Below are 16,499 nucleotides of genomic sequence, written 5' to 3' on the forward strand. Positions count from 1 at the left end.
ATAAATGAGACAGAAAGCAAAAAAGACAACCTACAGAATGGGAAAAAGTATTTGTAAGTTCCATTTCTGATAAAAAGGACTTACATACCAAATACAAAAAGCTCTTATAGTCCAACAATACAAAAAGGACAAATTTAAAATGGGCATAATGGGAGCTAGCCCTGTAGCCTACTGGTTAAGGGCGTCAGATCCCACATGGCTGAAGTGATGTGAATCTCAATCCCAGTGGCTTGAAAAACTCACTGGGCACATGTAGAGGCATGTCCAATACCCTGAGAGGATGGAGAGATTGCACCACGACCACATAAATTTGGGGATGCTTGATCTCTCTCTCTAGCTCTCTCTCGTCTTTCCCTGGTAGGAATACATGCCCTCTGGCAATTAAAAAAAAAAAAAGAAAAAAAGTCCTGGGGCAAGCAGATGGCATAGCAGTTACTGCTGACCATGGTTCGAATCCTGGACCTGGTGGGTTGAAACGCACGCTGGATGGCTGGCTGGGTGCGTGTGCGCATGGGTGTGTTTGCCTAAATCCCAGGAGGAGAATGAAGGAGAAGGAATTGTGATGTGCCCCCACCCCAGGGGGTGATTTCTCACTTTCCCTCTCACTATCTCTGTCTCTCTCTGTGACAGCACATGATCTAAGGCAAAAACCTCTAAAAAAAAAAAGGCAATAGATTTAAACAGACATATCTTTAAAGAAGATATACATAAAAATGGCTAATAAGGACAGCTCTTTTGCAGCAGTTAAGTGCTATGCAGAGATAGACAGATCCCATATGGCCAGCCAGGGTTCAAGTCTCAGTCCCAACAGCATGAAAAACATGCCCAGGATCCTGATGGTATAGAGAATTAGAAGAAAAAAGGTTGCAGCATGACCAGATCCAGCGTGTGTCTGTGTGTGTGTGTGTGTGTGTGTGGGGGGGTAATTTCTTTCTCTCTGTTTCTCTTTCTTGTGCATCTCTTTCTCTCTGTGTACGCACAAACACTCTCCGGTATTAAAAACAAAATTGTTTTTAAATGGTTAATAAGCACAATGACAAGGTGTCCAACATCATTAGTCATTAGGATCATTCAAATGTAAATCACAATGAGATACCTCTTGGCACCCAATAGAATGGTTATAATAAAAAAGACAATGACAATGTAGAGAAATTAGAACTTTCAAAAATTGATGTAGAAAGGAAAGTAGTGTGGTCATCTAAGAAAACAGTTGGTAATTTCTTCCTTTTTTTTTTTTCCAAAGAATTATTTACTATTAGTTTTTACATTTCCTATTTGGCACATGTGCTCACAAGAGAGAGACAGAAAGAGAGGGAGGAAAAGTGAGAAAGAAAGCCATCAGGTCTGGAACCATAGTCAGCCATGTGGGAGTCCAGCACTCCAACCACCATGCCATCTGCTGGCCCTCAGCTTGGCAATTTCTTAAAATATTAAACATAGAATTGGTCCAGGAATTCTGTGTGATGCAGGAATATGATATAAGAACTCTGCTCCTAATCAGATATTCAACTGAAAATAATTATCCACACAAATATGTTTACAGCAGCATTATTTGTGGCAGCTAAGATGTAGAGAAAAAAAATCTAAATTTTTCTCAACCAACAAAATGCATTTCCATAGAACAGAATATTCTTTGACCTAGAATGAAATATAAAATGCAGTGACACATGATACAGTATGAATGAATCTTGAAAACACATTACAGTGAGTTTAAAAAGTCAAATATAAAAGGCCACATTTCATAGAATTCCATTTATATGAAGTATTTAGAAATAGCAAAGCAATAGAAACAAAGTAGATTAGTGGTTGCCAGGAAACGGGAGGGGATGGAAAGGGAGTATCTGCACATATGTACACACATAAACACATGCTGCTGAGAGCTTCTGACTCCTGGGTAAGTGCTGACCAACTAGAACTGGTAAAGAAGCCTCAACAACCAACAAACTTAGAGTATAAGTGTTATTAAAGCCAAAATATTATTTTTCATTTCTTCAGTCATTATTTTTTTTTAATCAAAAAGGATCACAAGTGCCCTTACAAATGCTGTGAAATAGAGTAAGTACTTCTAACTTTTAGAAGTATCTTCATCTTGACATTCAAATTCAGGTTAAAAAAAAAAAAGGTAACTACTTCCTGAAAAGATGACTCCATACTTCCACATTGTTGAGAGCAAAAGTTTCATTCTTGAGAGGATAGTGATAATCTACAACTCCTAGAAATTAGTCCATGGTATAATATTTAAATATGTTTGAGGAAAAAGCAAAAATATTTCCCTAACATACAAGATATGTTATCTGAAGACATTAGGAGAGCTCTGTAAAGTCTGCCTACTATCTACAGACAAGGTACTGTCATTTCTCCCTGTAGTATTTATAAACCGGAGAGCCTGGGATACTTCATGCCATTCTCTGGACATGCCCTTAGGTAGGCTGTTCTAAATACCTTTAAACACCCCATCCAAAAATGGTGTTAACAGAAGAACCAAGTCTGAAAAAGAGAACGGGTGTTCTTAATGGCCGATCACCTGGCAATGCGTGCATTCCAGCTGACTTGATTGAAATCACCTGCTTAAATTTTTGTTTGATGTGTTTCTAAGAATAAAACCTGCTGAGGTCATAGTACATGACCTCATAGGAGCTGAAAGACCTTCCCAGAAGCCCACTGGGCATCTGCATCACTTCCTCTGTTTACAAGTAAAGGGGAAATCCCATGTGAACAAAGATGGCTGAACCTCAGCTCATGGTCCACTTTGTTAACATTAACTATAACATTTCACTGTGAGAATTCCCAAAGAGTTCCTGTGTTTCAGAGGGAAGATGAGGTAACCTATACAAAGAAAGGTCAAATGTAAAAAGCAGAAATTCAAGTGAAGAAAGCTTCCTTGCTCAGGCTACATGGTTAAAATAATGCTCCTCCACAGCTCTGTTAAAAAAATCAAACTTTTCAGTAAGAAGTTAACAGTATTCATGTCTGAGGAAATGCACTTAGTAGCTTCTCCATTAAATGCACCTCCCACTTTTAACATCTTCCATTAGCTGCAGTTAAAAAACTCAAACTTTTCAGTAAGAAGTTAACAGAGTATTCATGCCTGAGGAAATGCACTTAGTAGCTTCTCCATTAAATGCACCTCCCACTTTTAACATCTTCCATTAGCTGCATACCTTACCCACAGCACAACTCAGACATAGGATTAGATGCGGGAGCAGGAGTCAGGTGGGGAGGCAAGAGTAATACACTTTCAAAATGTCATGAAAAATTCTCAGCTCTTTCAGTGGATTTAATTATTAATATTGTGCAATTCTTGCCTGTTCACAATGTGTTTTTTTTTAATTTAATTTCTAAAGTAATAATCTGAACTATGTATCAAACTTAATACTTAAGGAGCTTCAACAAAAATACGTCATTTTGACAAAAATCACAAGCCAAAATACAGATAAATACTGCACTAAATTTCCCAAATTCTAGGAAGAGAATGTCAATCTCTGAAATAACTTCTCAGGTTATGGGATATATACCCTTCATGACAACAAATGAGATGATGGCCATCTGAAATGTCCCGTGAATAACTTAGCAGTGCCATTACCTTGATGGGTAAAAGCCACAGCAGTTAAGCACTTTCTGCTTAAAAATACTATCTACCTACAAAGGACTATTCTCTTTTCAAGTTACACAAACATTACTTGTTTCTCTTTTTCAGGCTAAGCAAAGGCTCTCTGTGATAGTCTGGGACAAAAATGGCACTTTCGCCTTCCAATCAGTGTTAAGGCTGCAAACGTTCAGCCTTGAGAACTAATATACTTTCACTTGTTTAAACAACCCATGCAGAAATCGGCCAGGCAGGCAGACCTGGACTGTGGGTGCCGCCATAAAGAATTTTGGGAAAAGTCAGAAAACCAAGATGAAACTGAACTATTTGTTTTACCTCCCAAAATAAGAGTCTTACTGCTTGGGTGGCATTAGCCATAGAGCTTAAGCCACTGCTGTGGAGACTCAGTGTGCGGAGGTGGAGTCAAGGAGGAAGGTGGGAGGAGGGCTGAGGGCTGGGGACAAGCTCTTAAGCAGGAAACACACAGTGTGTTCCCCAGCCCCCACCGGGGAACTGGTGATGTTGAACATCTGGACAAATTCGTGCTTCCCTCTTGACTAACATCTGGCAAGAACTACAAGCTCCCAAGCTAACATATCAGAAAAGAGCTAAGTGGGCTGTAAACAAGCCCATCCAACCACAGAGATTTCAAATGTCTCACTGGACAAAAACGCAGAGAGGCAACAGGAAGCAGTGTGGTCCCCAAAGAGGAAATCCAGCTTTGCACACAACTTGAAAAGGACGCAAATAAGAAAATGTCCAGGAATCAGTGTAATGTGGGACAGCCCTAGGGCATTATGCCAGGGCAGCACATCTGGATCCTGTTTTATAGCAGAGGCTTAAAGTAAGAAACTGTTCAAGAAACAGAGAACAAGCCGGGCCTTGATTTTTGCCATAGGACTCTGGGAAATAGCAAAGAAAAGGAAATTATGAAAATGTAATTAGCTGGGACCAGTAGTTAGCATAATGGCTATGTCGTTGGACTCCCACGTAGTGGACCGCGGTTCAAGTCTCGGACCCGGCGGCTTAAACTCACGCCGGGTGCGAGTGCGTGCGTGCCCAAGATCCCAGGAGGAGAATGGAGGAGAAGGGATTGCAGTGTGGCCATCCCCCCTGGGGGGTGATTTCTCGCTTTCTATCTCTCTGTCTCTCTGTCTTTCTGGCAAGCGCACACATCCTATAGTGAAAAACCTCTCCAAAGGCAAAAAAAAAAAAAAAGAAAAAAAAGAAAATGCAATTAGCAAAGTAATATGTATTTTCTCAATAGTTATTTTAATATTACAGAGTTAGATATAGCATTAGAAAACCAGACCTAAGGCCTTACCAAAATACATTAGAAACATAATCAGAAACTTGTGAGAGAAGTATTGGCCTCCTCTCTTAATGGGGATAGAGTGAGTGAGTATGAAAAGTCAAAGTTGAAGGATAGAAAGGAAGCAATCATTTTAGCCATCCTAACCCACTCTCCGTTAACAAGATCAGAAGTCAAAGTACATGGTATTGGTCTGTTGCATGATGGAGAAGACAAATGGAAGCTTGGATTTGGTAACTCATGTTACAGAAAAGCAGGGAATGAATATGCTGACCACTGAAGTTACACAGTTCCTCATTCTTCTCTTATTTTCTGGAAACACAGCAAATTACCATGAGTTTATAATCATGAAGCGACAGACTGTGTTCCAGTTTCTTCATTCCCAGAGCAGGAAAGAGTATCATGTTTCAGAAAAAAATGTCCAAATGAAAGGTCAAAATAGAATTGGTATCTCTGAAGTACAGTAGATGACAAGAAAATATTAAAACTTCTATTTATGTATTTTTATTCTATCCTTTTATGTTTTTTGTAGATGCTTTATGTTCATAACATGTAAGGATAATAGTATAGGCATACAACTTATATACAAATTAATGCATACATATTAGAAAAGTATGCTCTCATAGGATTCCACGAGCAAAAACCTGCAGCCCTGAGCTAGAAAATTAAGTTGTCCAGACCCCTTCTTTTCCTGCCATGCTAGAGAAGGAGAGTGCTGCATACTTACTATCATTTTCCTCTTGAATTTGAACATTAACCATATCAATACAATTCTGAATTTCATTCCAGCTTAAGTTATCTTGCCCTTGAGATAATGCTTCAAGTTTCACAGAAAGTAGTGTATTTGCATAACTGTGGGAGAGAAAACAATTATGATGCCAATCAGACATTCATTCTTTTTTTTTATGTAATATATCTTAAATTTGACACCTGGCTACAGGTAGATGGTACAAGATTAGACAAAGATCCCAAAGGCAAATAAAACTGCAGCTTTGTCAACATGTATCTAACTCACCTGTGCTAATGGATTTTTTAAAAGTATTTTTATGTACAAATTCTGTTTTATAAAAGTTACTCAAAGTTCAATCCTGTACTTAATTCAAAACGAACTAGAAGTTCTGAACTCTGTGAAATAACTTTCTTGCCAGTTGCTCACTAATTTTCATCCCCTTTGCATGTCTCATTCTGCTCAGTCTCCAGATGATTGTTACATGACACAATTCAGGTTACCATGGTTCTCGATCTTCTCACCATCAAGGTTCCTTTTAATTATTTTTTGTTCCTTCCAAGATTTAAGCTGTGAAAGACCTTTCCTACTGTAACCCTAATATAGATGGGCCGCCTCGAGGCCAACTGTGACCGCTGAGGAATCAATAAAATGCAAGTACAGGTGGTCTGGACACTCTACTTAATAATACAGATCTTCACTATATGTTGAGTTGAAGAGATGGGTACAGGAGTTGAATTTGAATATTCTAAAATTCCTTGTCATCTGTTCATTTCTCCAAAGGTCCCATAACAGCTGGTCAAAAATCTCTTTTGGATCTCCTTACTGCTAGACTCTCTAACACCTCATTTATGACAGCTGTCCTTGTTCACAACCCTCTGGGATATATAAGGACATGTCAACAAGTTCACAGAAAATGGAATACAGTATGAGTTTATTTTGATGCAAAAATTTCTGAAATCCATGCAAGTTTTTTTTTTAATCATACGCATTTTCCATGAACTTTTTGAAGACCTCATAGAGTATGGTCAGTCACTCCAATTATTTTTTCTTTTATGGAGAAGTTTCAGGGGAAACCATATACATCTTAATACTCTATTAAGACACTTTCATTGCTCGATAAACGATTTTCCCATGTAAAATCATGGAACCAGGCCTATCCATGGTGGTGCAGGTGGTACGGCACTAGTAGGCAAGAGTGGAGCCATGAGGAAGGAATGGGTTTGAGTCTTGGGTTGATCTAGGGCATGCTAGATGTGTGTGCCTATGATCCTGGCTAGCTGGGAGGCTGGGGGAGGATCACGGAGTGGTGAGACCTTACTAAGGGTATCCTTCTGTCTGCCTGCTTCTCTTTCTCTCTTATGAAAGAAATTAAAATAAACTCTAAAAAAAAAAAAATCACAGAACCAATGTTACAATCATAGGCTAACTTGAACTAGTCCAGCCAAAAGCAAAGACACTTGATGGTTCAGTTTCTCGTATCTTTGTACCTGGGAAGGTAAAAATAATCCTCTATGTATATATTGATTCACTATGCAGTTTGACTTCTGAATGGCTTCTAGGGATTTGCTGACAGGAGAGGTTAAAAGATGCAACATCACATTGAATCTAGAACAGGAAGTGGTCATGCTAATTCACCCTTTGTAGTTGAATGAGACCTCGCCAAATGCAGACCTGAAAGTGGATGTTACTTGTGAGATTTTTACCTTTACAACAGTTATAAACCTAAGAAAATATTCTGCTATACTAGTAATATATAATACACAATATTGACCATAGGGTAAATGGCAACTGTTCTGCTTAGCATGTCTTAGGGATGGGGACCGCTCTAAAAATGCAAAGTCCTTATGGGCATTTCGTCCACTTAATGACTAAATGATGTTCCAGCAAGAATAAAAATAAGAAAGTGTAATGATGAATACAGAAAAAACATAAACCCTACCATTTCTTTAAAAATGAACAAAACTGGGGCTAGCAGGTGGCATGGTAGGTAAGGCGCTGGACTCCTAAATGGGCGACTGAGGTTTGAGTCCTGGACCTGGCAGCTTGCTTTCTCATTCTCTCTCTTGGGTGAGCGCAAGTGCCCTAGAGCAAATTTTAAAATAATGATAATAATAGTAATTACTAAATAATTCTTTTTAAAAAATTAAAAAGAGGGACCAGCAGTTGGTGTAATGGAAATGTCAGTGGACTCCCATGAAGTCGACCGTGGTTTGAGTCCCGGACCCAGTGTCTTAAACTCACACCGGGCGCATGTGCGTGCATGCCCAAGATCCTGAGGGGAGAATGGAGAAGGGATTTCGGCATGGCCATCTCCCCTGGGGGGTGATTTCTCACTTTCTGTCTCTTTGTCGCTTTCTGCCTTTCTGGCGAATGCATGTGGCCTATAGCAAAAACCTCACACACACACACACACACACACACACACACACACGCACATTTAAAAGAAAAAAATTAAAAAGAAATGAACAAAACTAGCCAAAGGAAAAGATTTAGAGTGCCACAGGCTTTTCCAAATATGTATTAGTCCCCACAATCAACCAAATAGATTTTTCCTTTCTTCTCTCAGAGCTCTCTTTGCCTATTTTATGAAAGACTACTAGTCTATGGGAACCAGCAGTTAGCGTAATGGCTATGTCGCTGGACTCCCACGTAGTCGACCACGGTTCGTGTCCCGGACCCGGTGGCTTAAAAAAACTCACGCCGGGCGCGTGTGCGTGCATGACCAAGATCCCGAGAGGAGAATGGAGGAGAAGGGATTGCCGCGTGACCATCCCCCCTGGGGGGTGATTTCTCACTTTCTGTCTCTATGTCTCTGTCTGTCTGGCGAGCGCACGCGCCCTACAGTGAAAATCTCTCCAAAAAAAAAAAAAAAAAAAAGACTACTAGTCTAATAGGCCTGGGAAGCTTTGTGAAGATAATCCAACCTAGTTCAGCAAGTATTTGTCAAGTACTTACTACATGCAAAACATATGGCAGGTCCTAGAGAAATATTAGGAGAAACAAGACATTAACTTCAAAGAGCTTTCAGATCTCAGGGTCAGATGATAAAAATTCAAAAAGGGTATAAAAGCAGAGGACAGGGAAGGCCATGAAACTAGAAACAGCCCTGCAGAGTGGATATAATGTGGTCAAAAGAAGAAGTGAAAAGAAATCCTTACTGATGGAAGCCCTTCCTTGGGACAGTGTGACAGGTGATGAACCAAACACTTAATACACAAAACAGTTCTGCAAATGCAGAGTAAGATTTTTATGCTTTACTCATGAATTTTAAAAGGGCTCAGCTAGGAACCAGAGGTAACATGGTGGTTAAGGCACTAGACTTTTACATGGACAACCTCGGTTCAGGTCCCAGACCTGGTGGCTTGAAAATCATGCTGGCCCCAGTTTTGTGGCCCTGTTCAGCACTCTGGTGCTATGAAGAGCCTGCACTCAGAAGGAGTGGCCTGGATAGAGCAGTATGTCTCAGACTGGATAATCTGCACACTTGGGTTTCTGAGAATCCTGGTTATGAAGTTGAAAATGAAAACGAAATGTTCAGGCTATGGAAGATCTCTTGGGCCCCAATTCAATAGTCAATACAAGAACCAAAGTGAGGGCCCTGAGAGCTCATGTCAATACAGGGTCATCAGGTGATCCAGAATGTGCTCACATCGAAATTTGAAGACCATCAAAACAAACACACACATTAAGAGTTTCTCACACGGAGCACTAGAACTCTGAGGCTGCATCTGAATAACCTGGCTAAAAATCACAGGAATAAATGTGGTTCTCCAAAGGAGGTAGATGACTTCCTTCAGAAGTATTTATAAATGGGGGAAGGGAAGGAGAGAAAGCATTTTTGAACATTAAAATGGGTGATTGGGGGACCAGCAGTTGGCATAAGGGCTATGTCACTGGACTCCCATGTAGTTGACTACAGTTCAAGTTCCAGACCCAGTGGCTTAAACTCACGCCAGGCATGTGCGCGCGCGCGCGTGTGTGTGTGTGTGTGTGCCTAAAATCCCAAGGGAAAAACAGAGAAGGGATTGTGGCATGGCCATCTCCCCCGGGGGAGGGGGCGGGGGAGGTGATTCCTCATTTTCTGTCTCTTTGTCTCTGTCTTTCTGGTGGTGAGTGCACACACTCTATAGCCAAAACCTCTCCAAAAAAAAAGGGTGATTGGGTGAATTAATGTGCATTGGGGGGGTACTTTCATTTAGTAGGCAATGGCCTAGGATGCTCAATATGTGGGACAGTCTTGACAGTTTTTGCACAAGATGCCACATTAGTGCCCACAAGCCTGTAAGCTTTGTAAGGGACTGACCAGCTCTGTGTTCTACTCTAGTACTGGGACAGTACATCAAAGCCTAGTTAGGTAAGAATAGTTAATGAATTAGGACAGAAAAGAGGCAGGATAACCAACTTAGAGGTTATTATAGAAGCCAAGGTGAGAAATCTAAATGAAGGTGGCTGAGGGGAAATGGAAACATTTTGCAGAGGTACAATGTGCACAGGTCACTTCTGACAGCCAGAGTACTGAGCAGGCCTCCCAATACAAGGGTGCCTAGTAGACCAAACTCAAGCTGAGCGTGAGCTCTCTAAGCTTGGAGGCAAGGGTAGTACCATTAACAGAAACAGTAGAAGTAGAAATTACCTTGGAAATAGACTCTGAGCAGTTATATGAACCAAATGGCTGGATTTAAGTAGAACAAGAACATTAATTTCTCCAAGAGGATTGCAATCAAGAAAGATTCACTATCTTTTCAGTACTTTTTGGCCATTTTTCTACATAGACATGTGGTCAAATACCATTTGTTTAAAACCTAAGATAGCTCTTTCATTTTCTTTCTTCTTCTTTTTTATTTTTTTTGTATATGATCCAAGAAAATCACCCAGTCTACCTATTAGATCAATTCCAGAATCAGTATCTGAAAAGAGCTTTTGTCAATCTCTGTGCAGACATCTCCCCCTGGTGGTCACGAGAATTGAGGACTCACTCATTTTAACTCTGGCATCTGTCTCACTGAATCTCTGACTTGGCCCCTTAGTCTTGTCCCTTAATTTTCCTTCTAGATTTACTGTAGAGTTTTGTTATGTGTTTATTTCATTTTTGTTTGCTAGAGGGCACATGTGTTCACTAGAGAGAGACACAGAGAGATAGAAAGTGGAAACCACCCCTATGAGAGGTGGTCATGCTGCAACCTCTTCTCCATTTCTCTTTTTAGGATTTTGGGCATGAACACACATGCGCCTGGTGTGTTTTTCAAAGTGGACTTGAACCATACAGTTAGCCATGTGGGATCCAGCTGCCTTAACCATCACACGATGGCTATAGAGTTTTATAACACCATCAATTATACTATCTAATAACATAATTCAGAAACCTAAAATAGAAGATACTATCAGTAAGTTGAGGCTGTTACCCACTACCATGGCCCACTGTGGTCCCAAGATTCCTTTGGGAATTCCTTATGTTACATATTAGGTGTAATTAAGCCAAAGATCAGGCAACATGTCACTAACTGAGAAGAGCTCATATTTATTATTTAAGATCTGGATTTGGCTAACTTAAAAAATATATCTCAGGGCTAGCCTGCTATATACACTGGGAGCCAAATCCCAACGGCCAACTTCAAGAGTGGGGTTTGGGGCCTAACTGCCCAGTTCTGTAACTCTAGATTCTGTTTTCTCTTCAAGGAAATCACAGAACTGCTCTGGATGATAATGAAAATTGCTTCCAACTCTTCTATATTCTGTTGTCTCCAGAAGAAGCCCAAGGGGACGTGTGTTTTCAACAGTTCCTTTATATTTAGCCTAACAAATAATCTTTGCCAATAACAAAGTCATTAAATGCCAAGAATGATCATTTTTAGATTCTTTTTATTCCCCCAAAAGAAATAATATCAGTAAGACAGTCCTGATTAGGATGACTCCTAAAATAGAGTAGACTAGCTTTCAAGACATGATGGCCCAGCTGCAATGGGGCAGGTGGTAGGGCAGTACTCTGCAATGCTGGAGCCACATGGAAGACCATGGTTCAGATCTCAGGTTGACTTGAAACATGCTGGGCCTGCACAATCCTGGTTGGCTGGAAGACTGTATGTTTATGAGGGGGATTACAAGTGCTGTCAAGGGTGTCTGTTTCTCTTTTTCTCAAATAATAAACAAACATAAAGAAAGAAAGAAACATGAGCATGGTATATGGATTTTTCCACTAAGGAACAATTTGTAAATCGTGAGGTCTGCCAACCACACATTTCTGCATTGAAAGAAGGTTTGGAAAATGTTTCTTACCGTTCTACATATGCCTCGTCCAGATTGTTTAAGCCTATTGAGGGGCTTCTGAGTTGATTCTGCACAGACACACGATCGTTGCTTTCCAAGGCCTGGTTTAGCAAAGCAACAGCAGACAACATCTCCACTGCAATCAAGAGCTCCTCGTGGGTCAGATAGTTCTGTTGGCAACATACAGCAACATAAGCTCCTCAATGTAAACATCTCTTTCTTTTTTTTTCTAATGGATAGAGGTTTAGAATGCATGTTTCAAAGAACAGTAAAAAGTCAAAGATTTTGACAGCCCAGAGGAAAGAGGGGGTCATTAGTTACCTGCTTTTCATCGACATTGAAGAACATGTAAATGCCTCCTGAGTTTCTCTTAGATGATCATTTTGGGAACTGGGTAATTACAACCACAAATAATTCCACAAATATGTGCAGCCTCAGAGCTGATCTCCATTTTGACTATACTGGTTGCTTAAAAGCTCAATCTATGTATTTGTATATCGTATATTAATTATATATTATATATGTTACATATTAGGTGTAATTAAGCCAAAGATCAGGCAACATGTCACTAACTGAGAAGAGCTCATATTTATTATTTAAGATCTGGATTTGGCTAACTTAAAAAATATATCTCAGGGCTAGCCTGCTATATACACTGGGAGCCAAATCCCAATGGCCAACTTCAATTTAAATCCTGACCCCAGTGGCTTTAAAAGCACACTGTACTGGGGTCAACCTAAGGTGTGGTAGTTACAGTGGCTGGATCTCACATGGCTGACGGTGCAGTTTGAGTACCAGACCCAGTGGCATGGAGATTATGCTAGGCATGTGTGTGTGCATGCCCAAATTCCTGAGAGGAGAATGGAAGAGAAGGGACTGTGGCATGGTCATCCATCCTGGGGGGTGATTTCTGACTTTCTCCTCCCACTCCCACCCACTTTCTCTATATGCACATGTGCCCTGTAGCAAAAATTAAAAAAAAAAAAAAGAAAGAAAAGAGAAAAACATGCTGGGCATATGTGCATATGTGTCTCAAATCCTGATAGGAAGGAGAAATGGATACAAAAGGACTGCGGCATGACCACGTCCCATTAAGGGGTGCTTTCTTCCTCTCCCTCCCTTTCTCTCTTTCTCTGGCAAATGCACATACTATCTGGCAATAAAATTATAAAAAAATACATCTTAGATTTCAGAATGCTTTTTTCAAAGTTTTCTTCCATTTAAACATTTTATACCATCTTGGCCCAACTTTAAAAGGAACTATGTTCTGAGAAATGCTTTGACAGGCATTTTCATTGTTGTGTGAACACCACAGGATGCATTTACACTACCCTAGATGTTCATATGTTCCTTAAGGGACCGCTTCTGTACATGCAGTCTGTCACCAACTGCAATGTCACTTGTGGTGCATGACTGTAAATATAACATAATGCTCACATTCAAGGTATTAGACAGTTTTCCGGATCTCTACAGAAATTTTGTAGCAAACTGATTTCAGAGTAACAAAGCACAATTTTCCTTCTAAAGCAACTGAGAAGAACAGGTTATCATAGGGAACATGTAAGTAAATTTTATTCGAATGTCTTAAATTAATTATAAATTTAACACACAAAGAGATATAAAATTACGAGTAAAGAGCAAAAAGGAGTCACTTCTGATTCATCTCTTTTCCTCTTCCAGTAAACGATCCCTGAAAGTAGAATATGGCAAAAGGACAAGGAAAACACCAGCAAGAAAAACTGGAGCTGGACAACCACAGGCTGACTGTGACCAGCTGGGGATGAATGGCTGAGTTGAGTGTAAGTAGCTCTGGGCTTCAAAATCAGAGAAGTAGGAGAAAATACTAATGAGAGACTCTCAGAGCAATTTAAGGAAAATGCCCTGTTTTTCTTTTACTACAAATACTGTATTTCTGTTTAGAAAACCTAATTAGGGGACTAGCAGGTGGTGTGGTGGTTAAGGTGCTGAACTCCCACATGGCTGAATAGGGTTCGAGTCTCACACCCGGTGGCTTGAGAATCACACCAGGTGCGTGTGTGTCTGAAATCCCAAGAGAAGAATGGAAGAGAAGGGACTGTGGCTTGGCTGTCCCCCTGTGGGATGATTTCTCACTTACTTAATTTACCTCCCTCCCTCCCTCCCTTCCCCCCTCTCTTTCTCTCTCTCTCTCTTGCCAGCGTACATGTCCTATGACAAAAACCTGAAGAAAAGAAAAGAAAAAAAAAACAAAAACCCTGATTTGTTTTCATGAGTAAGAATAGAAAACAAATCCTACCACCTGAATCCTTTAGAGTATATATAATTTTATTTATTTATTTATATTTATTTAAGGTTCATTTACAGATTTCTTTCATGAACAGTAAAGACAGAAAGAGAAGGAGCAACAGTTAGTGTAATGGCATATCGCTGGACTCCCATGTAGTCGACTGCGGTTCGAGTCCCAGACCCGGTGGCTTAAACTCACACTGGGCACATGTGCGTGTGTGTCCAAGATCCCGAGAGGAGAACGGAGGAGAAGGGATTGCAGTGTGGCCATCCCCCCTGAGGAGTGATTTCTTGCTTTCTGTCTCTCTATCTCTGTCTTTTGAAGAGTGGGAGAGTGCACGTGCCCTATAGCAAAAATCTCTCAAAAAAAAAAAGACAGAAAGAGAAAGATACAGACAGGCAGACAACACCTGTTAACAGGGTCTTTACACCTTGACCTGCTGCCAGCCTCAGCAGTCCTGGATCATGGGCACACAAATGTCTGGCATAATCAGAGAATTGAACTGGGAACCTTCCCATGTGGGCTGGCCTCCCTGAGTGTCACGTTTTACCTCTGTACCATCATCTAGCCCCTTTTACTTATTTAAAATTCATGTATAACATTTACAGAGGTTTTTTTTTATTTTAACTTTGACTTTATTTTCTTGTTACAAAAAACAAAGTAATGTTTTATATTTTAATTTCCTATTTCCCAGTTAACTAACAGGGACATTTTTTCTGATCATTATTCTTTACATGGTCATTTTTACTGGTTACATGGTATTTCTAGCCCTTGATAGTACCATAAATCAAGCAATCTGTTATTAGTTGAACATGTGCCTTGTTTTCTGTTTCTCAATTTATAAACAATGCTGTTGTTTGTAATAAAATATCACTGTGGCTAATGCTTTTTGATTCATATCCTTTAGGCTCATTTTCTAGAATATAATTGTCAGGATCAGAGGCCTCCAACACACATTCCTAATATCACCTTCCAGAAGGTTGTACAGTTTACAGTTCATGCTCCTGTTAGCTATTCACGAGATGTCTGCTGCCCTGTATTTAAACCTATGCTGGCTAAAAGCTTTCTAATCTCCACCAATCTTTTAAAAAATTATATTTTGTTTTAATTTACATTTATTTCTGATTAAAAAAAAGACATTTTTTTTTTAAAAAAACAAACTTTCTTTGTGTTTGTCATTTATATATGCTTTGTTTTGTGAATTGCCTGAATGTGTTCTTGCCCTCTCCTTTGGTAGATGAGTGATAGTTTTGATTTTTTTTGTTTTTTTCTTAAAGAAGTCAACTTCGTCCTATTGCAAAAATCTCTCTTGAAAAAAAAAAAACCTTTCTTTTTTCTCAAATTTATTTTATTCAGGACAGAAAGCATATGCATGAGAGAGAAAGAGACATACACCCTTGACAGAGTCTTGTCTCTCCGTGACCCTCTCTCCCTCGTGCTTCAGCTTGCCAGGATCTTGGGCATGTGTGTATGCATGTGATGTGTTTCCAAGTTGACCAGTGAATCCAAACCTGGGGGGGCCATGTGGCTTCCTGCACACAGTTCAGATCGCTACTGACTGTGCCACCAGGTTGATTTTTAATATCCAATGAGTATCATTCTATACGTTTTCCTAGTACTTTAAAAGTTTTTAATTGCTTTTTAACATTTAACCTTTCATATTGGAAAATTATTCTGATATATGATATGTATAGTGAGTTACTGTTTTCTTAACAAGGGTTAAACACTTGTAAAGATTTCATTTATTGGACAATGAATTTTTGCCTTTTTGAAATACTCGGACTCTCACATGTTAAATTCCTGGCTCTCCTTCCAGTACTTCTCATTCTGCTCTATGGTTTAACTTGCAGGAGTGATAGTAAACATGCTCATAATTACTATAACCTCGGCAGGTGCCATGGTCCCGTGGTAATGCACTGCTCAGGAGAAGCTGGATCCCATATGATAACTGTGGTTCAAATCTCAGGCCTGGTCAGCCTGAAATATGTGGGGCATATGTGCTAGAGCCCAAAATCTGGAAGTCTGGAGAAAGGGAATCTTGGGAAGATTGGACCCTGTGAAGGATGCTCTCCTCTCCCTCTCTTACATGTGTGTTCACCCATGTTCTATAATGAATAAAAACTATATAGACACAACTACTGTAACTTTATATGAAAATGACTGTTTAATATTATATTACAGTGCACAGATTTACAAAAATTAAAGAAAATAAATACATTTACATTGTGACGTTCTCAGGTGCAGATTTCTAGAAATGCATATCCATACTTTTTCAAAATAATTTTGTGATATGGGTGTAAGTTCGTTGGAGAAAGAGACACAAAGAGAGCGTGAATGACCG

At 39.8% G+C, this 16,499-nt stretch overlaps 1 protein-coding gene across 2 annotated transcripts in view; it reads right to left on the reverse strand.

The window, feature by feature from the left end:
• IQGAP2 (IQ motif containing GTPase activating protein 2) overlaps positions 1-16,499 on the reverse strand; it is a gene marked incomplete at its 3' end in the record, with an annotated part of 303,633 nt that overhangs the window by 101,672 nt on the left and 185,462 nt on the right. The window contains 2 exon segments of one of the 2 annotated variants that reach the window (XM_014583916.1): positions 5,626-5,750; positions 11,902-12,062. In XM_014583916.1, coding sequence (XP_014439402.1) covers positions 5,626-5,750; positions 11,902-12,062 — 286 coding nt within the window. 2 annotated transcript variants of the gene reach the window in all.

The sequence above is a fragment of the Tupaia chinensis genome, unplaced genomic scaffold, assembly GCF_000334495.1.
Source record: "Tupaia chinensis unplaced genomic scaffold, TupChi_1.0 Scaffold145093_1, whole genome shotgun sequence".
Classification (NCBI taxonomy): domain Eukaryota; kingdom Metazoa; phylum Chordata; class Mammalia; order Scandentia; family Tupaiidae; genus Tupaia; species Tupaia belangeri.